This window comes from Chaetodon trifascialis, chromosome 4, assembly GCF_039877785.1.
Source record: "Chaetodon trifascialis isolate fChaTrf1 chromosome 4, fChaTrf1.hap1, whole genome shotgun sequence".
Lineage (NCBI taxonomy): Eukaryota > Metazoa > Chordata > Actinopteri > Chaetodontiformes > Chaetodontidae > Chaetodon > Chaetodon trifascialis.
This window is the reverse complement of record NC_092059.1, coordinates 22,899,353-22,924,393: the sequence shown is the minus strand read 5'-3', so window position 1 is coordinate 22,924,393 and position 25,041 is coordinate 22,899,353. Positions and strand designations below refer to the sequence as shown.

General features: G+C 42.7%; 1 protein-coding gene across 2 annotated transcripts in view; it reads right to left on the bottom strand.

Annotated features, from left to right (window-relative positions):
* bcar3 (BCAR3 adaptor protein, NSP family member) overlaps positions 1-24,276 on the bottom strand; it is a 42,155-nt gene extending 17,879 nt beyond the window's left edge. Inside the window, exons 1-4 of one of the 2 annotated variants that reach the window (XM_070961655.1) lie at positions 24,161-24,276; positions 16,846-17,041; positions 15,893-16,144; positions 10,645-10,687 (exon numbers count right to left, since the gene is read on the bottom strand). In XM_070961655.1, coding sequence (XP_070817756.1) covers positions 10,645-10,687; positions 15,893-16,144; positions 16,846-17,033 — 483 coding nt within the window. In that variant the 5' untranslated portion in view covers positions 17,034-17,041; positions 24,161-24,276. Of the gene's footprint in view, positions 1-2,729; positions 2,906-10,644; positions 10,688-15,892; positions 16,145-16,845; positions 17,042-24,160 lie in introns of those variants that run through there. The other variant, XM_070961656.1, reaches the window with a different exon arrangement.
* Between the last annotated feature and the right edge of the window lie 765 nt (positions 24,277-25,041).

Below are 25,041 nucleotides of genomic sequence, written 5' to 3'. Positions count from 1 at the left end.
GAGAATAAGTGGAGGTTGCTGCAGCTTCATATTAACACCTATGATTCGGGAATGACATGTTCAGCAAGCACCTATAAATGTAACGTTCATGGGCGCACACACTGTCAGGCATGTTGTTTATATATGTAACAAGGCTGGATTGAATCCGGTTGTTTCCAGACGAGCAAAAGCTGAGCCTGAGATATGAAGTTTTGCTTTGTGAGGCTGCTGGTTTACAGACATACTTGGGTCTGAACAGAGAATATCTGATAAAACATTACTGGACAGGATTTGCTCACAAAAGCCATCCTGAAGCACGGGACTCTGGGTAAAGTTGGAGGATTTTTAACTTAAAGTGCTTGCTGTGCTAAGAGCTAAAACTCTCTCGAGCTCTCTGTGAATTCCTTTCCATCATTTTTAGAGAGAAATAGAGGCTTATACTGCCACAAAAGACTGATGACAGACAAACAGCTTTTTCCATCTTACTATACTGTGTGTTTATTTTGTAGTAGATTCTGTCCCACTGGGATCACATGTAATCTGTGCTGCTCAGCTTCAGTTAAAATGACATACTGTACAACATATAAAATCTGCTGAATCTCCCATGTTCCCTGTGTCGATAACGTTCAGGTTCGGTATTCAAAATGGGTCAGTGGGGTCCCTCATGACTGAGAATACAAGTTTTGAGACAGAAGCAAGAAGCTGGCTCTCTTTGGATAAATGGCAACTTCCCAAAGTGACAGATGGAAGAGAAAATGATGAATGAGGGAAAAGGAATGGAATAAAACCCCGGGCTCTTTGGAATCAAGAGTAAAGTCATGGGGATAGAGAGATAGAGCTAACAGAGAAAATAAAGAGACAGAGATGAAGGGGGAAGGAAAGGCAGTGCTCGAGGGATAACACATGCTGATGACAAGTTCAAGTGCCATCAAAGACACCCGTATTGCCAGACTGACACTCTGTAAAGACACCCAGACAGTACTTTGGGATCAACATCAGTATAAACTCAGGATGATCTCCTCACAGACTCAGCCTATCCGGTCATTGTGAGAGGCCACCTGGCTCAGCAGACAGTTATATTTTAGCACAAATCCATTAGTTTCTCCGACCCAGACGAGTTCAAAGCTGCTCTGTAGCATGCTCAATGTTCCTGTGACAGTGTGACTAGGGTTTTGAAGACTTCAGTGGTTCATGTGAGTTAATCATATGATGTTAGAGGAGGTGGTGAGTTCAGGCGTTGATTATGAATCCCAATTTTCTTGTTTTTCCATGTCTGATTTTTATGAGAAAGTTTGCTCTGAATGCTTCATGTTGACCACACTCACACATGGAGTTTCCCCAGTTGTCATGGAAATGTAGACGACATTCATATTCCCATTTTTTATGAACACTTTAAGGACTTCTCATCTGTGTCTGTCTAAAAATTGAGATTTAATGTTCATGAAAGTGCCCAGGGAAAATCCAGATTTGAACATTTACAATGCAAGCATGACTGGGCAAACAGAGGATGTCGAGTGTGTGGCATGATTTAAAGCTCCAGAACAGTCATTTAATGGACTCTGCTGTGAAACTGTTCTGTCAGTGGGTTGTTTTGTGTGCTCCTGGGAGGTAAATCTTCAGTTTTTGATACGGCATGCTGTCTGGGTGGGCCAGTCAAGAGCAGAAGCTTGGTAAATAATGTTTCTAACCACAGTGACAGCCTCTGACTCCAATGGTGTTGATGGTTGTGCGCTGTAATGAATTTGGTTATGTTACTATAATCATTAGTTGACATTTGTTTATGTCTACTTACTGCATTTGTATGTTTGACTTTTGATTTTGCTCTCGTTTCCTCTATTAATGCTGTATCTATTTCTCCAAATGGGAATTAAAATCATTTACTATAAATGCTGAATGGCTGCTTTGGGAGCTTACAGGGATCGTGAACAACTGAACAAAACTACCATACTAAACTTTCTCATTGACCCCATCAGCATGACATGAATCTACACCTTACATTAACGTGTCTTCCTTTACCCAGGCACAGACTACATTTTAACAGCAGATGTAAACGTGGTCCAGGAGTCACAGAGCTGACCACCTCCTGGCTGATCTGCAGGGGGGACAAAACATGTCACCTCAGCCTGCTGCGCCGCTGCTCGCTCCATCCAATCAAGTTAATGGCATTCGTACATTTCACTGACGTCATAAAGAAGACAAACTGTCACAAGTTCGTAATTTATCACCTCATGAGGACGATCACCCTTGTCCTGGTACCTCTCAGTCTATAACTATCTCTGTCTCACCCTTGCCTTCACACACTGCCGTGTCTGTCTGCCAGCACTAGTTATGGATGAACTCAGCTATATATCTCACACTCACACACACAGTCAGACAGTCACACAGTTGGTCATTTATGAGAGCGTCTGGTCCGAGTAATAAAAGCCCAGTGTTCAGCTCACAGAGGGACTGATGGAAAGAGGAGGACTATTCAGTGTGATTCGATTTTGCTTTGGCTGGAAGTGTTACCATGCACTTTTTAGGGGAGCCCGAAAAATTATGCTTGCATGGGAGCACATCTGCAACATGTTCTGTCATTAATACTCAATGGACACACACAAATGTAGGCTAATGCAAAAAGAAAGGCATGACAACACAAATAATAAAAGCTGCAGCATGCAAGCATGCACAAAAAACTTCACACACAAGATATGAACACACTGACACACAACACACAGACATCCTCACACACACTCCGCCCTTTCTCTCACCTTTGCAGTAATGACAGCGTTCTTGTGGTAGAAGCAGCACAGAGCTGCTGTCAGGGTCTTGAGGTTGCATCGCTCCGACATTCTTGTTAACGTCTCTTAACAGCCAGGACTAACTGTGTGATCGACTGCTGCCTGCAGCCACTTTACTTCAGCTGTAGATACCAGCTCTAGTCACCTTGACCACACTCTTTACCAACTGACAAGTCCATTAACAAATCCCATTTGCCTCTTCCAAGAAAAACTTCCATCACAGAGTTACCAAAACTAGAGTGGACTACACAATTTGCCGTGTGGATGCAAATAAACTAGAATAAGATAGAATCTGCAAGAGGAACAGACTGTCACTGTGAGGTCCCAACATCCCCATCAGGATGGCTTCTGTATCTATCACTCTGTCATCTCTCTGTCTCTCTCCTCCACAGTCTCCTGCAGAGTGAACCCTCCACTGCTCACTCAGCTCTGGGAACCCTTTCTCATGCTTTTTCCCCTCTTGCCCCTCCCCAAGTTCCATATATGGGTGAAAGAGAGGCCCATGTGATGTGATGTGAGCCAATGATGCATGGACTAACTGGGAGTGGCCCACAGGCTAAGTCTCTCTCTGGTCCTGGCTGAAAACACATGGATGATGGATGGAAGAATACATGCAAACATAGGCACATAGGTTACGTAATCTGAATACACATTTGTTGCTTTACTAAATATCATCCTGTGTTACTTTTTTACATTTTACTTTTACGTTTTTGTTTTGTTGGTCTCAAGATAATTTGCATCTTGGGATGAAGTTAATGATCAATTGCTTAGTCTATAAAATGTCAGAAAATAGCTAAAACTGATCACAATTTCCTGAAGCACATGTTGATATGTTGAAATTGCTGCTTTTGTCCAACCAACAGTCCAAAACCAAAAGATGCTCAATTTAGTATGACAGAAGAGAAGCTTTTATTCATGTTTGCAACCAGTGAATTTGCAATATTCTTTTACTTAAAAAATGTCAAATGATTAATAAATGGCCAATGAATTTCCTCCTAACCTTTCCTCATTTCATTCGGTCACTGCTGTGGAGTTCCTGCACTGCAATTACAAGAGCTCACCTGTCAATCAAAGAGTATGTTCAGCACTCATGTCACACTCTTTGGACCTCATGTTGATGGCGTTTAAAAGCACAATATGTCATTTGTGCTGCTAGGAGACCAGGTAATGTATTAAAGTTTTGTTCACGTTGCGTTTAGTCACATTCGCCGACTTCCTTCCTTCCTCACTCTCTGATGTATCATCTGGTGTTTTGTGAGTCGCCGTCGGAGGCAGTGGGTTGGACATTGTTGGAAAAATTTGAGATAATGTAAGTATACAACAAAATATATAACATATTCTAGACATTACGAGACATTTGAACTTGGTAATGTTGCATATTGTGTGTCTAAGTATCTAGAGGAGGTGCTGTTTTCTTTGGCTGTTCATCCATGGGCCTTTCACTGCTCTCACAAACTACTTAGTTCTTCTCCTCTTCATTACAGACAAACTAAAAACAGAAAATACATCACTTCCTGTGCTGGCAAGATTTTTTCCAAGGAAATAGCTCCCAGACACGGACAACAACCATGTAAAACCATTTAATGGCAAGTGGCTGAAGGTTCAGTCTGCTGTGTGCTGAAAAGAATCTACAATGCTGCTGTCCACACAAGAGAAGACAACAGAGTAGATGTGTGTGTGTGCACGCACGTGTATGTGTGTGTGTGTGTATCCTGCAGAGCTGATAAATAGCTGGCCATTTGTGCTACTTAATGACTCCTGAGCAATTACACCCACACACAAGTTAAGTGCCACAACTTTCCCACCAATTCACACACACACACACACACACACACACACACACACACACACACACACACACACACACACACACACACAGATGCATTACAGACACACACACACTAACACTGACATCCAGAACAAATGGACATAATGCCTTTATACAGACCATACAGCAGTGCGCATATACAAACACAAAAAGGGTCACAAACAAGGATTCACGTACACTATAGGCACAATTCTACACAGTACAGGCACCATCATGAATACACATGAAGAGCCACATACGTCAACAAAGACACAAACACACACTGAGGGTGACACCCCAGCAGCAACCAGTTAAAGGAAAATTCTGCCGCAGGAAATGGAGCCACTAATTACAGTGTGAACTCTCTGAGGATCCACGAAGGAAATACATGTAGAATGTTCCCTGGGGCACCACACGGCAACACACACACACACACACACACACACACACACACACACACACACACACACACACACACACACACACACACACACACACTACTGCCAACCACAGCAGCCCCAAATCACCAGCTAGGCTAAATGTCCACCTTAAAATACACACATCCGTCGCTCCAGGAATGCTCTGGAAAAACAACGAGGGACAGAAATCGACATGCTGAGGTTCTATGTTTTCTATTTCTATCTGTTTGTTGTTTCATCAAAAGGACTGAGGACAGCAGAGCTATTTCAGCAGCTTCAGCAAGTTATGAGACAAAATTGGGGAGTTTCACATTTTCGTGACTTAAAGTTGTGAAACTGTATTAAATATGGTATTTTTGACCCTCACACGGTTTCTCTGTGTTGAACCTGCAATCAATGATTTTCCTATTTTTGGGGAGGGGGGGGTGAAGGTCTACTGGGAGAACAGACACAAGTTATGAACACAATGTTGACCTTTTGTCTCCCTTTAAGATGATATGGAGAATTCATTTGGAGTCATATTTGGGTCCACATGATGAGTTTGGGTCTGCACCAGCTCCTGAGGGAAATCTCTGTCTCTTTAGCAGCTAAATGGTCCACTGTGTTCACCAGCGAGTCGTTAACTGTGTCTGTTTGGTGCTGAACAGTTAGTGTTCAGTAGGTTTTTAAGAGGTGTTTCTTGCAGAAACAGCTGCCTGCTGTTGCTGAAAATGATGCTACGTGATGAGAGCAGTGTGGGAATGAATCAAAACGGTTAAATTGTTTGCTGGAGGGTTAGGGTTTTTCTGTTTTCTGTACACAAAAAAGCTGCAGATTTGTATGACTTTTGACACATTGACACTAAAGTTTTAAGACTATACTGCTGATGGTACCAGAGGAAAAACCAGAGGATCACCAAGGTTGTTAGGATTCATCCTCTGGGGACCATTTGGACCAAATTTAATGGCAATCCATCCAACAGTTGCACTTGTTTCTCTCTGTTTTTCAGTATACAGCATAAAAAAAGTGAGTCCTCTTTCTGTTTGTATTTTTGTGCTGTGAATCATCATTCAAAACATTTTCCATCATTCAGTTTTCATCATGGTCCAATGCCAGAGAATAAATATCAGTAACACTGCTGTTCACACCCTGGGTGAGTCTGGGTGTTTGTGCTGGCGATGGGTCATCGATCAGTAACAGCCTGTGATCTTGGTGATAGTCATATTGATTTGTCCAATGTGACGCCCACACTGTGGAAGGCCTCGCAACGTCAATAAAAATGCGTACAGTCAGTCGGTGTCATGTGGCTCCAGAGAGAAAGCGAATCTACAAGTTCAGAATTTTTACCTACGACGTGTACTGGAGGTGGTGGTATGCAGCCCACACAGTGAAAATACAAAAATATCACAGTTTTCCTATTTTCCACCATAGGGAAGATGAATTTAGATTAGATCTAAACAATTTTAGATCTGCAACCAGGGAATATAAACTGTTCATACACTCTGCAATTCTTTCCAAATCTAATGAGCAAACACATATCAAATACATGTCAACAGCATTTAACACACGAGATAACAACTCTGGAGACATGTGAGTAACATGAATAACAGGTTTACACGGTGACACTGAATCCATAAAGTTTGACCCAGATCTAAGCATTGCTTATTACCCCGGGTGACCCTTCTTCTGTTCTAAAATGAGTAATATATCCACTTAAGGACACATTTTTTGTCTAAGTGCTATTTGCTATCTAAAGTACTGTGTGTCTTATATATGATGCCTGAGAAATCTGCCCAAAGGTCACCAAACATCCAGTTAAGTTGCCACTGGGTGCACCAGGATGACTTCACAGACGACCATCACTGTTCATTTACTGTAACAGGCTGCTGGTTTGCTGGCCAGCTGCCTGCTAGGCTGACAACTGAGTGATTGATTGACTGTCCAGCTTATTGACTGGCGGCCAGATGCACCCCGCGGCTGGTTGGCTAGCAGGGTGACCAGCTGGTTGGCTGGTTGTCTGGTTGCTACTTGAAGTCATGCTGGTTTGGTCACAAACTGGTACAATGATCCTGATGAATGACACACTGCTGTTTGGACTTCTAACTGGCTAAATGATTCATCTACACTTCCGGGGTCTGGCGGCGTCATCTTGTAGTACCTTGATCTGTCCACTAGAGTGTAACAGAGTGCATCTTTACCTCCTCCAGCGCTACATGTTTTGTATGTCCTTTCAGACATTAATTAATTCATGGCTTAATTGAGTGTTTTGATCACTTATCTGTGAATGTCTATGTGTGTATAGTGTATGCTGTTAAGTGTCATCCACTTTGAGAGTTGAAAGCTATTGCAACCCAAGACCACACACACACACACACACACACACACACACAGAGCATTATTGTTTCTTAAAGCTCTCTCATGAGGGTAGAGCAACTTGATGTTTTCAAGTCAAAGACAGAGTGGGAATGAAAGAGAAAGAGCAAAAGAGTCTTTTAGAGGAGGCTGAGTCAAAGAAGATTTTTGTTCATTCTGAACAGCAGGCCATCAACAGGGGAATAGACTTTCTTTCTTTCTGTCTTTCACAATCAGTCAATTTGTTATCAAAGAGAATATGGTGTATTATATTGCCACCTATTGTACCAGAAGGTGCTGTAGTCACTTTAATGAATACGAAGTTGATTCAATTGGTGACAGTATCCTTTTATTAAAAGTCTCACACTCAGTTCAGCTAATCTGTTTTGTCAGGACTCTGTGGGTGTGGTTTGATCAGATTTGACTGACAGTTCTAGTTGATGTGACATCACATTTTCCCCATTTCACTCAACAACAACAACAACAACAAAAAACATGACTAGATAAACTTCAAATGTAAAATAACCACAGCTTTTGCAGAAACGGTCATGCTTTCATGCAGGATCTCATCACAGTCAGAGGCTGATTCAGAAAACACGTTTTGGGACCTTAAAGCCTTTAAGACTCACAATGAAGACCTTGTGCTCAATTTGCTGTAGTTTACTACTTGACATGTAACAACCCGTTCTCTACAACATTTCCTAATACCTGTTTTTTAATCTGGTCAAATTTCCCAACATTATGCCAAATTTAGCTGCATGGGCCCCAGTGGACAACATGGTTTCTTGCCTGTCAGTGTGATAGTGTGAGTAGCTAACAGTGCATGCTTGCACCTTTAGAACACGACTATACATATGTTACCCTGCCTAGTGCACTGAACACCCTAAGATCCGATTTTCAGTGGCACATTTCAGTGTGTATACTTGTTTTCTGCCTTTCTTGTGGCTGTGCTGTGAATCCAACATCAACCTGTCTCGAGAGCCTCCAATACTTCTCTTCATTTCTAACCTATCCTTTCTTGTAATTTCAGTATTTATGGTGCAGCAGTTAGACTGTATTTAACTCTCCATCACCCCAAAGAGGTGCTTCATTGTAAACTTGAGTGAGCTTATTTCTACTTCCTTTTAGAGAGGGAAACCAGCTAATCAGACAATGAGCAGAATTTAGACATCAAACAGCTCTGGAAATGAGACCATCCTCGAGGAGAGAAACTAGCTTACAGTCAGACAACAGAGGGATATCTTTATCCGATTGTTCCCTGCAGACACTTCCTTCCCTGCATACATCCATCCTACACATTGCACTGTACATAACTGATGGCCTGATCGCACTAAACAATGCAATGGTCACTGCACTGTTAATGTACGTTTTGACCTTTCCACTGGATACGACACAGAGAACCTGCACCGTCTGCGCATGTGTGTGTGCATGGACATATGTGTGTGTTTTCATCCACAGTGGAAATGCAAACACACCTGGAGTAGCAGCGCTGACATCTACACTTTCACACATATTATATAATACCTGGGATACAGTAGCTCTATTTGCGGTCAGCATACACACACTGTCGACACTTGCACACAACGCTAATTTGACCAAAGAATTACACACAGGTACTGTTGTGTCTGTGTGTGTGTGTCTGACTGTGTGTGTGCCTGTGTGTGTGGTTAGCTCCCACATGTGCAACTGCAACTTGCTCTCGTGGGAAGAATTCAGTTTGCTTTTCAGACTAAGGTGTCAGCATCCAAACATATGAGCTAATGGATGGGGTAAAGAAGAGACGCGAGAGAGAAAAAGAAATGGGGAAGCACTATTTCAGTACATACTGTATGTATGTGTAGTTAGGAAGGCTTTACACTGAAATTTAGATATATATAATAAATACTGTTAAACCAACAGTTATATGTGATATATGAGAAGATTTTGATGAAACATGAGGCGTATTTGTACATCTCACTTCTGCATTATTGTGTTGTCTCATCTGATCAAACCTGATTGATCAACCAAAAAGGGGAGGTTCCAATTCATGTCAAAGCAAGATCACATGAGAGGGTTCAGAATTCAGGAGATTCAGAGCTTCAATTAAAAGGAAAATGTGAATTATCGTTTGGTTTCCACTGTTATTTTCTCTGTCTTTCTGTGCGTAGCTTAACTTTTTGAATTCTGTTGGATTTGTTGTCTATCTTTGATCTGGTGATGCAGCGGTTAGGATGGGAACTATTCTTTAGATAGAAAAAAAACCTTTTAAAGTCAGCTGGACTTTACAAAATTAGGTGAAAAGCAATATAACATCAATAATCATGACTGAAATCAGGCAATATCTGATTAAATCTGCATTTTGTGATAACTTTTGGTACTTGAAAGTGTGTGTTATGCAGAAACCCTCTAATTGATTGGTATTCAAAAAGTGTTTGGATTTGGTGCCTGGCCTTAGCTTCTTGGTGTGTGTGTCTCACACGCCCTGAGCATTAAATACACACAAACACAGGGTGGGTATAATAAGGGAGGAACCAACAAAGACAGACAACATGGACAGTAAAGCATATCATACGTCACATAGATGATATTGTGATAACTGAATGATCACCTCTTAGTCATCGCCTCTCTGTGACTTTGGACAGCTGGGACTCAGGTGGTGTTTATGTGAACATGATTTGCAGCAGTGTGACAGCCGAAGCACAGTGGCACACATACGATTTAGAGGTGTGTTGTCCTTGTAGCCCGGAACAAATTGAATTCACCTCTCCTATGAGTGATGTTTACATTGAAGCCTGCAGAAACAGCTGAATATCATTTCAAATTACAGTCTCTGATGGTGATGGCTTCAATCCATTTTCAGCAATGTTTATAACATTTTTTAAGAAAAAAGTGTTTGCCGAGTTGTAGTCATTTCCCAACAGAGTTGAATGTTTGAGGTTTTAAGTATCTAGCTGCATTAACTATACCACAGCGAGTGGTACTGCTGAATTAATTTGAACCTTGTGCCTGTCTTGGACATAATAGGTTGCTTGTGTGTGTCTTTTATCTTCACACAGTGCAACCAGTCCCAGAGATACTGCACATGCCCTGTAAATGTCTGCAACTACTGAAAGTGAAGATGCATGTGTCATGTGTATGCATGATTGAAAATCTGCCTTTCAGTACAGTCCCACAAGCAGCATATCTGCAACAACTCCCGTGTTTCTAATGAAAAGAATAAATCCATAAAGACAGTGTTGGCGGGATTAAAAACCACCATAATCCAGGTCTTACTTGCAGTTACACTTTGCAGTAAGCAGCTATAGCAGTTTTTTCTAAATTCTGTAAAGAAAGCACTTGTTGTTCCTACCTTAACATAGTCCACGGTGGCATCCAGGCCGGCAGCGGGCTCCCTGGGGAACACAGACAAAGACAGGGTCCTGTTTAGTGAACACATCTTGCGACTGGGCCCACACTGCTGAGTGTTGATCTTCGGTTCCTCCCAACAGTTCCTATTACAAATAAACTGCTGAGCTGGTTGTGTTAAGTCCAGGTGGGTCCCTGACTGGTGCTGATGCTGTTTTTCAGAGATTCGAACACTGTTCAGCTCTTTCAGGAGATGATACAGTTCAGTGGAGGTGTGGCACTTCTTTAAAAGGTTGAAATGGATGTCACTGCTCCAAACAAGCATCCATGTTAGCAATATGCGAGACCAAGAAGGCACAGCTGCATGTAAATGTGGTGTACAGCGTTAACTGTGATGGCAATGCTGTCCCAAGTGCCTCAAGTTCCTCTGACAGAAAAAAGTCGAGTGAAACCAAATCTCACACTGAACTGCTTTAAATCTGAGTCTGTCTCTTTTTCTGTCCCAGTCGCTGTCTGTCTCTCACTCCTTCTTTCTCTCAGTCAGTGGTAAACATGTGTTCTCACTGCCTGCCTGACTTGGCCTCCCTCCCTCACTCTCTCTCTCTCTCCTCCCCCACCATAACACACATCGCAGCCACACGCCTACCCTTCTGAGTCCACTGACAAATTCACATAGAGGTTAGACTACACACATGCAAACAGCACCAGCTTTTTTTATTTCTCGCTTTTTGCATTCTCTTTCATTCCTTCATTAATCCTAAAACTGTTTACAACTACATCAGACAGGAGTTTGACACTTTCTATCTGCGTTTCCGTGACTTGGTCTAGCTGCTTTTCTTAGACACTGTTGTTTAAAAGTCAGAATAGACAGAAAACGTTTTTAGCCATTGAATTTTGGCATTTTGATTGTTTTGACCAACAATATAATTCACATTGTGTTCCTTACAGAACATCTGACTCATGTATACCCCATTATTACCATTGCTCTCTATCTTTGCCTTGAACATTGGTGCTTGAGTGTATTAATGTAGCTCAGTCTCTCTACAGAAGGCTTACAGCCAGGGGCTCAGTGAAGGAGGTAATTAGCTCAAATCCCAGGCTACGTTAGCAAGGTTGGTAGTTTAAATCCCTTAAGCCTGCACCAGTGTTCCCACGGGAATATTAGTACAGTCCATTGCTTGCCGAACTAAATATGTTTAGCTCTAAGCCCTCTCAGTTTAATATGGCCCCAAATAATGAATGGGATTTAGTTAAGTAACTAAACAGAAGCCTCCATTCACAACAATGTATAGTCATTATTCATAGAAAGCGGAGTGCTCAGGCCTCTCCATCACCCTCACGATCTACAGCAGATTTCACTTTGCTGAGCCTGAGAAGCTCAGTATATGGCAACCGATCCTGCTTCAGGTGGCAGAGGCCAAACACAACATATCCTGACATCCCACCACAGTGTATGACAAAAAATCCACTGAGCTGTCCTCACAATAGAGGGCACATCAGTTGTTGCTGGCTGAACAATCGTGTCCGATGGTGCCGGCAGGACTGCAAAAACGCTGATCGTCAACGATGAGTATTTTGTTACAGTACAATATGAGCTTCTGTGACAGTTTTCAATCAATCACAATGTCCCAGTCCCACGGAGATGTCCTTAAATTTTTTACAAGTTCACAAAACATTACAATAAAAGATAAGCTTGATTTTTTTTAGAATAACACTAATACAGTATAATTCAATACAGTAGAAGCACATGGTATGATAACCATCAATTTCCATGCCATGGCATACCATGAAACCGGTATTCCGCTGCCTCGGTTGCTTTGTTGGAGTCAGTGGTTGGATGGTCCTCTGATTGGCCCTGAACCTCCACCACACCAACCATCTGCCCCTCGTAACCCTGCCCTGGCTCCCTAGTCTGAGGTGGGAGCGATGAGAATCATCACATACCAGAAACCACCCATATAAACCCTCCTGGAGTTAAAAGTGCTACAACTGAGGGAAATTCCCTTTTCCACTCAGGGAGGTCAAAGGTCAGGTTCACAAAGGGAGTGGGAGCCCTGGAGCTGATGGAAATTCAGTGTCTTAAACCCAGGTTATCAGGTGGAGAATGATCTCTCCACCCTGCATCTTGATGGATGTTATGTTTTACATCTTGTCTTCCCTGATAAGGTTCAGAAAGCCTGACTGCAGCATTAAAAGAAGTGAAACTTAGTATGGTGAAAGTGAGCAGGCCAGGCGTTCCAGACTACACAAGCTGACCACAGCTAACTTTTCTGCCCATACTGCTGAAACAGCATCAGACACAGGATTTTTCTGCTTCTACAACCACACAACTGACCTGCAACACAGACAGACAGAGTGATGAAGACCGAAAGAGTGGAAGCGAGTGAGAGGAAAAAAATAACATGAGCAGGGAGGGTAGAGGCAGGCAGCACTCGCCGCAGTCTTTTTCTGGCTACTGTTGTTCTTTGCACTTCACCACACAATACTCAGCACAACCACAACTGGCTTCAGTGAGGGACTGCACCATATTTGTGTGTGTGGGAGCGAGCAAGACAGAGGGAGAGAGAGTGACAGACAGACAGCGGGAGCAATGGAAAGAGCTGAGGAGCAGAATGCAGGGTCTGCAGACAGCCTACAGAGGTCAGTGTGTTTTCATAATAAAGCTCCACAGACTCTTAGTATTTGCTGTGGACAGCTGTGTCTCCAGTCCACTCTATGTAGGGATGGAAATGTGATGAATGATGAAATAAATACTCAGCAAGTCAATATGAATACTGTGGAAAGCTGTAGAAAAGTAGAACAAACAGTGAAATAGCTCCAGGACCATTTTAAGAAACAGAAAAAGACCTTTTGCTGTACATTTCTATAAAGTTTTGGCAAAAACACTGAATAAAGTTTGCATGTAGTTTGAAACAGAGACACAGCAGGTGTGAGTAGCTTCTCCTCTACCTATTTGCATTGCATTGTGGGACAACAGTGTCCAAAAACGGTGCATGCTAAAATGTAGTGAATTTAGTGTACAATGAGATCTTTAAGTTTGAATAATCTACAAAGTCAAATCTCTGTCAGCTTTAGTGTGTTGGAGGAATTTAAGGCACATCCGGTGACTTGCTTAATGGCCTGGTTTCCAGGTACCAATAACAGGCACTTTATATGACTGTTTTCCAATGCAAGACAAACACATCTTTCTTTTATCTCCTTGATACAATTAAATATTTTACAATGGCACGAACAGACACATGTGCTCACAGTTTGCTTTAGATGGAAAATCCATTTTGTTTTTGGTCTTTGTTGACCCCATACCTCTTCATCTCACACCCTCTCTTTTATTTGCACCACTAAAGCTTTCCTCTATCACAGCCTGCTGGTTTTCTCCCTTAGTTTGTCTGCGATGTTACTCAGGCAATAAATCATCAGGCATGAACATCCGTGGATTCTGAGTTGATTAATATATCAATCTTTTGTCATTTAAAAGAGAATATAATGTAAAAATAGTTGAAAGTACTGCATTAAGTAACTGTTTAAGCTATCAGTCTGATTTGATCTAACATTAAAGAAGTGAATCCAATCACAATCAGCGGATAAACGGGGAATTCAGAGGGGTTTTAACTTCAGCTCATCTATGTTGATGAAAGGAAAAGTTGCATGTGTCAACAGTCTGTCACTGTCCATTTCTTCTCCACTCCCTCTCATCCCTCCCTTTGTCCTATCTCCTTTCCACTCTTTCTTTCTCCAATCTCCTCTTCATCCCCCTCCTCCTCTCCTGGTGGTCTGCCAAGCTGCCCACAGAGGTCAACAGAAAGAAAAACTGACCAATCGGAAGCTAGGGCAACATAAGGTCAGGGGTCAGAGGTCAGCTGACAGCATGAGCGATGGAAAGTCAAGACCAACTGGCCAGCGGTTCCATTCCTTTATCTTTTTATAGAAAGTTTCAAGGCAACAACACTGAGCTGTGAGGAAAGTTTGGATTTTTTTTGACACCACAGGTTGCTTTTCAAAAGAGAAAACTAAATATGAACACACTGAGATCTGTGGGTAAACTTCTCAGATCTGCTGTCACTCACACATAAGAGTCTCCTTTGTGGTTGAGAGGCCATTAGTGGGTTAAACTGAATTATTACCGTGCTGTTCTTTGATCTTCAGACAGCTTGAAGTGAGGCTGACATTAGCTGATTATAAAGAACAACACCAACCAATTACTCAGCTACAGAAAGATGTCTCTTTTCAGAAGAGGCCTTTTAAGACGTAAAAGGATACAACACCCATAAGACTGCATTAACTTCGTGAAAATCCTCCTTAAAGAGACAGTGAGAGCATGATGCTGTTCATCAGCCACCTGCACAGGTTGAATCTGACCTGGACAAATTGTCCTGCTGTGTGTCAGCAGCGCATGAAATGTATCCAGCATGGAGGCAGAAAGACGGAGAGAGGAGACAAAGAGCTCACAGTAATCTGTGATCTGTCCTGCCACACCCTGACCTACAAAGGTAACCCAACTGCTGGGGGCTGCACGCACGCACCCACAGACACACACACACACACACACACACACACACAGGCACACCAAGCTGGCTACATCAGATACAGTCTGTTGTAACTCTACACTAGAGATGGAGAGATGGGAAGACACGATGAGGGATGAGGTGTGTGTGTGTGTGTATGTGTGTGCGTTCTCTCTGAAGTTGAGCTAACTGCTTCACCCCCTCAGGACTCCTTACAGGTTCGCCTTTCTCCATCCAAGCGCTCTTTCTGAGCTCTCGCTCTGAAGAGGAACAATTAGAGCAAACGAAGCTTTCCCTCCAGAGCAGTTTCAAGTGATCAACAGTAACAAAATATTGCCAAGACAGTATGGCTTTTAGAAACTCTACCAAAAACCTGTCTTTTGGCAATTAACACTGACTGTCTACATATGAAAAGTTTGCAGCATCACAGCACAGAAGTTCATATGGAAACTGCCATATACAAGATATTTTTTCTAAATTTTATTTTTGGCATTTTATACACAAACAGTGTTTCTTCAGTCACATTTTTTTCTTCATAGTCTTCAGTTAAAGCAACATAGATAAGGTAACTGTGATGTAAACTGTATCTATCTATCTTTGCCATGAATGCTGAAGACAAATCACAGACAGAAATTAAAAGTATCAAAATGCAATGTCATTAACCAGTATAAAAGTGTATTGTCTGTACTGAAATGTGAGCCTGTATGACCTTATGTGAGCATACTGATGTGTGTTTGTACATGTGTTTACCTGTAACCATGAAAGTCGTCAATGATATTTTGGACCAGCGGGGAGGTCATGGGCTGATGGATGTGGCCGGGAGCCAGTGACGTGTTCCCACAAAGTACTGGCTGTGTGTGATTGGCCCTGGGGTCCCAGGTGTAGTTCCCATGGGTGAGACTGACCCCTCCTCGCTTACGTCGAGGCAGAGTTCCGTGAATGGAGATTGGCTGGTAGGCAGCAGGCATCTCTGATGGGCTGATGCCCTGACCTGGAGGGAGACTGGAAGGAGGAGGAAAGTTAGACTTAAGTATTAAAGTAAGCTCAACTAAAAAAAAAATCCCCAAACCTTTGTGAAGACCAAAAAAAATCCCCTTCCACATGGAGCGGCAGCCTTTTGTTTTGCCTTATGTTTCCACAAAAGTACTTTCAAAGGTAAGAAAAATGCTCCTTTCCACACTTCGACAGAATCACATGTACACTCGGTATCAACTTGTTCCAACACTTCACTGAAGCCTTTTGATGCTGCTTACTGTACACAGACTAAAATATTTAGATGTTTATGTCTGGTCAACATCAGATGGAAATATGTGATGTGTTGTCTATCATCTTATAGATATTCTCCTCTAATTCAGCCTTTCATGTTTGGTATTTTTGGAAAGTTTGGGATTTTCCTTTGAGTTTAAATTATGGCGTGTGGCTTTGAACAGGCTTTGTCCACACAACACGTAGTCGTAATACTTGACCCACCTATTGTTGAGGCAGCACCAAAGAACAGAGAAGAAGTAGATGATTATTTTTGACATTTTCTTTCTTCAGATCCAAACTGCTTTTGAGCTCGAATTTACTAGTATTTGGTTCAGCAACTCTCTTCAAGACATGCCGGCATAGTTTGTGTAACTTGTTATTTCAGACAGACCCAGAATCTTCCCAGGATTCTTTCAAGTTCAGTTTTTATTCTGCTGCTAACAACTATCGCTCACCCCGGTCTGGAGCTCAGGAGATCCATGGAAGAGGCGAGGGAGGCCTGGAGCCTCCTGGTGGAGCAGGTGCTGCTGCTGGGGACACCGTGGGAGGTGGAGGGGACTCCAGGGTGTGCAGTGCTTCCTCCCAGGGTGTGGTGCACATGGAGTGACCTGGGCAGACTGGCAAAGCGCCCCTCTGCCATCATTCTCAACTCTGGAAAGAAACACGGAGGACTTTAATGCTTTACTTTAGCAGCACTTTAAAGGTCTGGAGTTGAAGATTTGATCTCAGTCTCTCAACAGACATGTTGCTTTATTAGGGTGAAAGAAGAAAAGTCAGGAGTTAACCTCACAGGAGGAGTTCCTCCAGGTGTGTAGTAACCTCACATGCTTTCAATAACCTGGGGGCTGCAGCTATGTAACCATGGTAACACAATATAGAAGGGTGAGATGTAATACTCTGTAATACATGACTGTAAAGACGTATGATGTGAAACACACACTGATACACAATACTCACTGAGATGAAATATTGTGATACATGATACACACATAAAGAGAGCCAGTGCAATAAGGGCCCCCGGCGATGCACTCACATACCCTTTCAGTCATTATGCAAACAAAATACACCTCGGGGGAGCTTGTCATTTCATAACATCACTCCAGTAGTTTCAGTTTAGTAATGTGAGTCTAATTATGCCACATGTGAATGCAAACAAATTCTCGAAATACAGAAAGAGGAATGTGTACCAACCAACCATTATATATGTTTGAACTATAGGAGACGTACTATTAGGAGAGCAGTATTGTACTGTACAAGAAGGGTGACTTAACCTTCCATGCCATGAAAATGACTGAAATGAGGACAGGAATAAAGAAATGTAAGTGCATGCTATAGGCTCTATTTATATCTACAGACTCTCATACAACTGGGGAATGCTGACACTTCTTTATATCCCAGCAAGGAACTGACAAACAGCTTTTATTCCAGACTTTTCATAAAGCGGACAGAAAAAGCAATCTTTTTCCTTTGCTCATGTGGGAGATCTTGTCCAATGACGAGCAGATACAGTATAAATACACAGACATGGACAGGACAGATAGGTTGGCAGCGATGGAAACCACTGCTCAGGTTCTTGATAAATTCCCCTGCAGTATGATGATGAGTGCACAGGATGCTATCTCCTGCTCTGAATCACTCACCATGCAGCAGTTAGTCACACTGTCCAAACTTAAACACCAGCAGCTTACAGACATGTTGGATGGTACGAGATTCCAAAGAGCCTCCCCTCCCTTTCTAATCTCATCAAAACTAAGAATATGAGCGGAACAACTATAATGGTGTTTGTTTCTCTATTTAGACGACCTGATTACGATCAGAGAACGCGGGCTGCTGAGGAAGCTGTGAGGCTTGGTGCTGTAGCAGTCATGCCAGATGCAGTCAGCCCTGACCAAGAGGCACTGTTTTGAAACACGGCGATCAACATGGCTGCTGGTGAAAACTCATCTGATTTCAAAGCAGAGGATGAGAGGGTGAAGAGCAGAAACTAACTGAACTGAAGAAATGAGCAAATTGAACTGAACTGACAAAACTGTCCTGCCCAGTCACAGCTTTTACTGGAGAACACGATAATTACAAGAGACTACCCACAGTTAACAATACATACATCATGTAGATGAGCACTCATTTAGCAAATTATGCTTGTTTGCTTTCTTACAGGGAGTTAGATGAGAAAATCAGTTTGGATTGTCCTCAAGCTGATTAGCCTGGTTTAGCGCAAAGACGGGGATCACAGGGAAACAGCCAGTCTCCACCAAAAGAGAATACATCTTTCAACAGCTCTGAAGTGATCCTGTTTCTCTACTTACTGTATATATTTTTCTTAGTTAGCCACCAATAATAGCAAGAAGTCTCATGGCTCAGCTGTAGGTCTGATGCGCATCAACTGGTCATTAATCACCAGTGTCTTTTTTTCCTATTTTTACTTGTTCAACACAAACATCCAGTGCATGAACAGGACCACCTTGCACTGTTAGAAGTCACCTTTCACACAGCCAGGCTACCTATTTACTCTGCGTCCCCTGAGCTGAACTAAATAAACATGTCCTGAATCTAGCTCTGAAGTTAACGCAAAGTGGTGAAAGTCAGACTGATATCCTCATTTGACTCCCAGTAAGACAGAAAACAAGCCCTTCTCCTGACATGCCGGGAGTATTAGTACCTAAACGTTTTGTACGTGGCTCTTTTTTGTCAATTAGAGATCGATGGATCCCAGAGCTTAGTGAATACAGGAAACCAGGAATCAATTTTAAAATGGGGTCTATAGCCCGTTTTAGCAGGGGGCCACTGAGTCACCAGCTTGTGATGATGAATGACAATAAAAATGCAAATATAGGTTTAGGGAGAGGAACAGCTGGCCAGTTCAAGACTTTTCAGCATGACAAGTAAGTTTATGCACACACACTCACACACACACAAACACACTGTAAAAGTCCTGCTAAGGCATGCTGGGTCAGAGTGTGGATTCCTCTGAGGGGCAGAACGACTACAGGAGGAGGACCTATTATAAGACCCTCCAGGAGGGTCAGCTGTGTGCATGTGTACTTGTGTGTGTGTAATTGTGTGTGTGTGTGGCCCTGACCATCTGCCAGACACACACCCTCCCCTGCAGCAGAGAAAGGCCAGACTCTCACCGAGTGAAAACACAGACACACAGCACTTGCACACATGAATACTGTCAATTAATCTAATAAATAAATTATTCATGCTAAGAGCTGCAGGAAGTCACTTCAACACTGAGTGAAGGTGTGAAAAACCACACACTTTCCTTCTTCTCCTCTCTCCATCTTCTTCACCTACACACTATCTTCCACACCATTTATTTCACTTCCCTCTCTCCTTTTGACTCCATCGCTCCTCATCCATCTTTTCCCTTTCTCTTTCAATTGTGTGCCCCCCCCACCACCAGACATCCCCTCCCTCCTTCTGTTTGTCCATCACGATGTCAGCTCTTCTTTTGCCTCCTCACTTTGTCGCCTTCTTTTTGCTCTTTGTCCTTCCACCTCCTGTGATAATAAACTTTTCTCTTTTTTATCCTCCTCCTGCCTCATCCTTTCCTCCCTACAGCTGTTCAGCCACCGGCTCCTGCACCCTGCCTCTCTCTCACACACACACACACACACACACACACACACACACACACACACACACACAAATACACGCACACACATAAAGAGAGAGGGAGTGGTGGCATTTCCTACACCAAGTCCATTATTTCTATTTTGGGACATTCTCACACATTTATCCTTAGTTCATTCACTATTTAGTCACTTTGTACTCAGTTTAACCCATGTCAGTTTCTACAGTGAGCTACCATGTAAGGTGGCGTGATGCATATAGTGTTGCTGCAAGCATTTCAATATAACCCCTGAGTAGTGACTGACGCTGTGCTGACATCATTTTCAATTAAAACGGAAGTAATATGCAGATTTGACCTACAAACACCATGTATAGCTGCATCAATCTCAATGACAATTGCTGCCAGAATTTTGCCAGCTGTGGCACATGCTGTGGACGCCTTTCATTCTTAATCCTGCTCACAAAGCTCTGATTGGAGATGTGGACTACAGCGTTTTCAATATCCAGTCATTTATCTCCTGACATATACTGGAACATCAGCCGACTGATCAAGCTCTACTGCACAGCAATTCAGAGGAAACAGGCTTCACTGAGGATATGCTCAAAATAAAACTCTGAAGTGAGAATTTACAGAGAGGAAATACTTTGCAGCTCTAACATTTAAATGGGAATCTGCCATCCAAACTGAAGTATCTTCCTTCGCCGTGGTATAACAGACAAAATATTCCGAAGCTTTGTCACCAACACTAGAGAAAGCCTTGGGTTGGGAACACCAACACACACTTACACAAACACGCAGAAGGCCTTGGGTGGGAAACAAGTGCAGATTAACAGGAAGAGGAAATGGTAGTATAAACATTTAGATGGCAGGCAGCTCATTATAAAGGATTAGTAACACATAAAACAAATATCCCTCTCTCACTTCCCTTCCTCCCCTTCACTGTCTCATTCATTCTATAATTCTATCTCACAGGATGAACTTTACTCATAAACGTAGCTGAATGTAATGTAATCCCCCCGACCCCCGCCCTGTCTCCCTGGCTAATCATATCCATCAGCCAGGAGTCAGAAAGCTTTGTCTTTAATCTGCTGAAGTAGTGGTTTTAAAAAGTGGGCTTCTGGGGACCATCACTGGTCCTTAAGGTGGTTCAACAAGTTAATTCACTCGTACCATGGCTTAGTGTGTTTGGGGACTAAGATGTGACTGAAGGAATCTTAAAAGTCGTCTAGTTTATGCAACACAAAATTAGCATCTAGACGAGGAATGCACTCTACACAATAATATGATTTAAGAATTAATTGAGGCTTAAACAGCGACTGTCGCGTGCTGCTCTCCTAGTCTCTTATTACACACACACACAATAGGGAGGACAACACAAACATCAACATGCTTGGGAATGAGGGGTTTCCTCCAGCAGGCTTAAAGTGTCTTCCTGCTATGGCACACACACACACACACACACACACACACACACACACACACACACACACACACACACATCAGCGCATTAGCAAAACCACCCCTGGCCAGAAGTGAACAATGGGAACAACTGTCACATGACCGCTGTTTAGAGCCAGCCTTTGTTAACGGGAGAGAGAGAGGTGTCCTACTGCGCTCTTCAGTGCGTGGGCCACCAGTGTGTATGTGCGTGTCAAGTATGTGTGCAACATATTAATGAGGCCGTTATTAAATCCCACAGCAGTAGCTTTCATTTAATACTTCAGAATCTCTGAGTCTCTGTCTCTCACACACATCACCACCGCTCAGTGTGTGTGTGTGTGTGTGTGTGTGTGTGTGTGCGTGTGTGCTCATTTTATGTGCCTACAGTGAAATGCAGAGATGGACGGGGAGGGAAAAAATGTGTTGTCCACGTACAGTCACTGAGCACCACATCATGAGGCAGTCAGCCACACAGAGAATCAGCCAGCTGAGTCAGTCAGCAGTGGAAAGCAGTATTTAGTTCCTTAATTAAGTCAATCAACAAAAGCACCATGTAAAAGTCATCCAAGTGCAGAAGTCTTCACAGCAAAACCTAAATATCTTCAGTCTGTGCCTTAGAAACAAACAGGGTGTAACATGTTAATGAGTGAACTGTAGAGGTGCTGGTAGGTGGATTTTTCCCATGTTTCCAGTCTTTATGCTAAGCTAAGCTACCCATTTCCTGGCTCAAGCTTCATATTTAGCATACAGACATGAGAACGCTATCTTCTCATGAGCCTTTGAGTGCATCTCCCAGAATGTTGAATTATTCCTCGAACAGAGCAGATTTCAGCTTGAAAGAGGAAACAGACTTTTCAATGCCCCCTTGCATTTCCAAGTGATGCTATCAGTGCCACTGTTATCGTAAAGACGACCAGATTGTTTTTCCTCATGAGGAGAATTTCACGTGAGTTCATTCATTCATTTAATCTATAATGGAGACATGACAGCAGATAGAAATGTTGCCAACAAGACTAGATTGCCCGTCAACCTTCATTTTCCCAGGAAACTGTATGCAAAGGCAGAAGAAAATGCATAGTGAAATAGTGACATTGACCAATCAACTAAACTTAAAGCAAAAAACCTGTCTATTGCCAGTTTAAGAATCAAAAGTAAAAGTATTAATGCCCCTTTTAGATTGCTATGTTATTCAAGTTGATGATGCTGTAGTGGGTCAGTAACTGCTGGATGGTTTATGTGCATCCTGTTCTATGTGTTCATCATATATTGTGTATATGTAAAATATGTGTCAGCAAATTAACTGGCAGCTATATGGGTGTCACAGAAAGGTGGTGGAATGAAAAGTAGACTATTTTCTTCTGAAATGTGGAAAAGCTTAAAATTGTACAAAGTGATACTACTCAAGTTAATTACCAGTATCCCAAAATTACAGTTAAGTAAAGGGCTTCAAAATATATATTTACATTTTTTCTTTCAACTCCTGCAGTCAGTGAGTCAGTCAGGCTTTGTGAAGACCACCAGTCACATAGTGTTGACGGCTGGCTGGAATAGCAACCGGCTCATCCCACTGGGGCAGGTAACACAACACCACACACACACACACACACACACACACACACACACACACACACACACACACACACATAAGACTGCCACTGCAAGTACATGATCATCACAAGGTTAAAGCTTTAAAGCTGAGCTCTGTGAATGTGACACATACACATTTCAGCATTAATTAAAGGTCCAATCTCATTTGCTCAGTTTAGCGCGGCTACAGGATTCAGACACGACACTGACTAATGTCTGAAACAACCTGTTGCATGTATGTGTTTATCTGAACAACAAACAAAACATCAACACACACACACACGTACACACACAGATGCAGACATATGTCTGCCTCTGTCATCATCTCCTGGGTGGCTTGCTGTGTAAAGACGTGTTGTCATGACTGAAAGGTCAGAGTTTCAATGTGAACAGCAGTCATTCAACCTGTTAACATGCCTGTGAGCAAGACAGTTAAGAGCTGCTTGATAAGAATTTAAAAAAAATGTAAACAATATGCTACAATAAATACTGATGACTCTGGAGCAACTCAAGTGTTGCTGATTGGTTGCAGAAAATGAACCTCTAATACCACTTAGTCAGTTCTCTCTCTGGTAAGTGGCCATTAAAGTTGTTGAACGGTTGCGAATATAGAGAAAAATAAACCTCTGGGAAGCTAAGCTATGCCTTTAACCAAACCTTAATCAAGTAATCTCGAACTTACTCTAACACAAATGACCAAGGAAAGAATCTAGATGAAAAATCTTGATCTTATCTGTCATATTTCATGTAATCGTTTCCTGCTGGGGTGTCTCCACAGTTAGCACCACCAATCCAAGCAACCACAGTTACACCCAGCGCCTTGGGATGGCAACTTATTGCTCAAAAAGTCCCTCAGCAAATCTAACTCACTGCAAGCTGTAAACAATTTAACCAAAAGGGATGGAGGGAAGGCACGAGAGTGTCGTGAAATCTCCAACAGCCACAGAGACGGGCAGAATGTCATTTTCTATATTTAACTTTTACTTTAAATGATGAAAAGTGTGAAAAAAACAGAGGAATGAAAATGCATCCAGAGGAGAAGATGACCACTAAGATAACTGTCTCACCTCTGTCTGCCTCGCTGCCACCAACTACATACACACATTCCTGCACACACCTACTGTGTGTGGATGCATGCTCAGATAAACACAGATCTTCAGTCCTACCTGTCAGTGTGACCTCTTCTCCTTTTTAAAATCTTTGCTCTGACTTGTCTTCTAGTTTTGTACACTTCTATCAAAGCTATTCCATGTCGTAGTTTGTTTGAATGACTAAGTAGCTGGCGAGCTGACCGGCTGGAAGACGATGCACTCACGCTCCTTCAGACAGGCAACAACAAGTAGCGGCGCACAGTCACAAGCCCTGCCTTCCTCTTTCTCTCTCAGGGGAGTGATTTGTGAGCACTCAGCCCCTCCTCCTGCTCTACTGTGTTTGGGAGGAGTTTTCTTTCTTTCTTTTTCAGCCGAGTTGTCTCTTGCCCCCCCCCAAACTCCTGCCCCCCAGCACCGAACAAAACTCTCTCTGCCCTCCTCTCCTCCACCTCCACCTCCCCCACCTCCTCCTCCTCCTCTCCTCTGTGTTCCATGCACAGCCTCATATTTCATGCTCCGAGTCTTTTTGTTTGGGACCTCTTACACCAACACCACCAACTGGTCTGGTACTTAGAGAAGATTTAGATCTGACCTAATGTTGCTATTTGCAGAGTGGAGATGAAACAAAGAAAAACCCCTCATCTGGTGTAGCTGTGATGTTTGAGGAACTTGAGGTGCACTCAGGACTCATGAAGTTTAACAGCTTGACTCGGTGTTGGCTGAAAAATAAATCAGCTCAGCCTCAGAGTTCAGAAATCTTCTTGCAGCTTTCAAATATGGAAGGAATGCCGGCAGAAAACGATTAATTTCATCTCCTGAAGCAGCATGAAACAAGTAGGAGAGCTCTGCTTGTGTCATTACATCAAGTATGAGGTCATGTTGAGTGCGTTAGTGTGTGTGCGCTGCCTGGCCCTCAGGACACACTCTCTCCTGTCTTTGTCCTCCTGTTCCTCTGT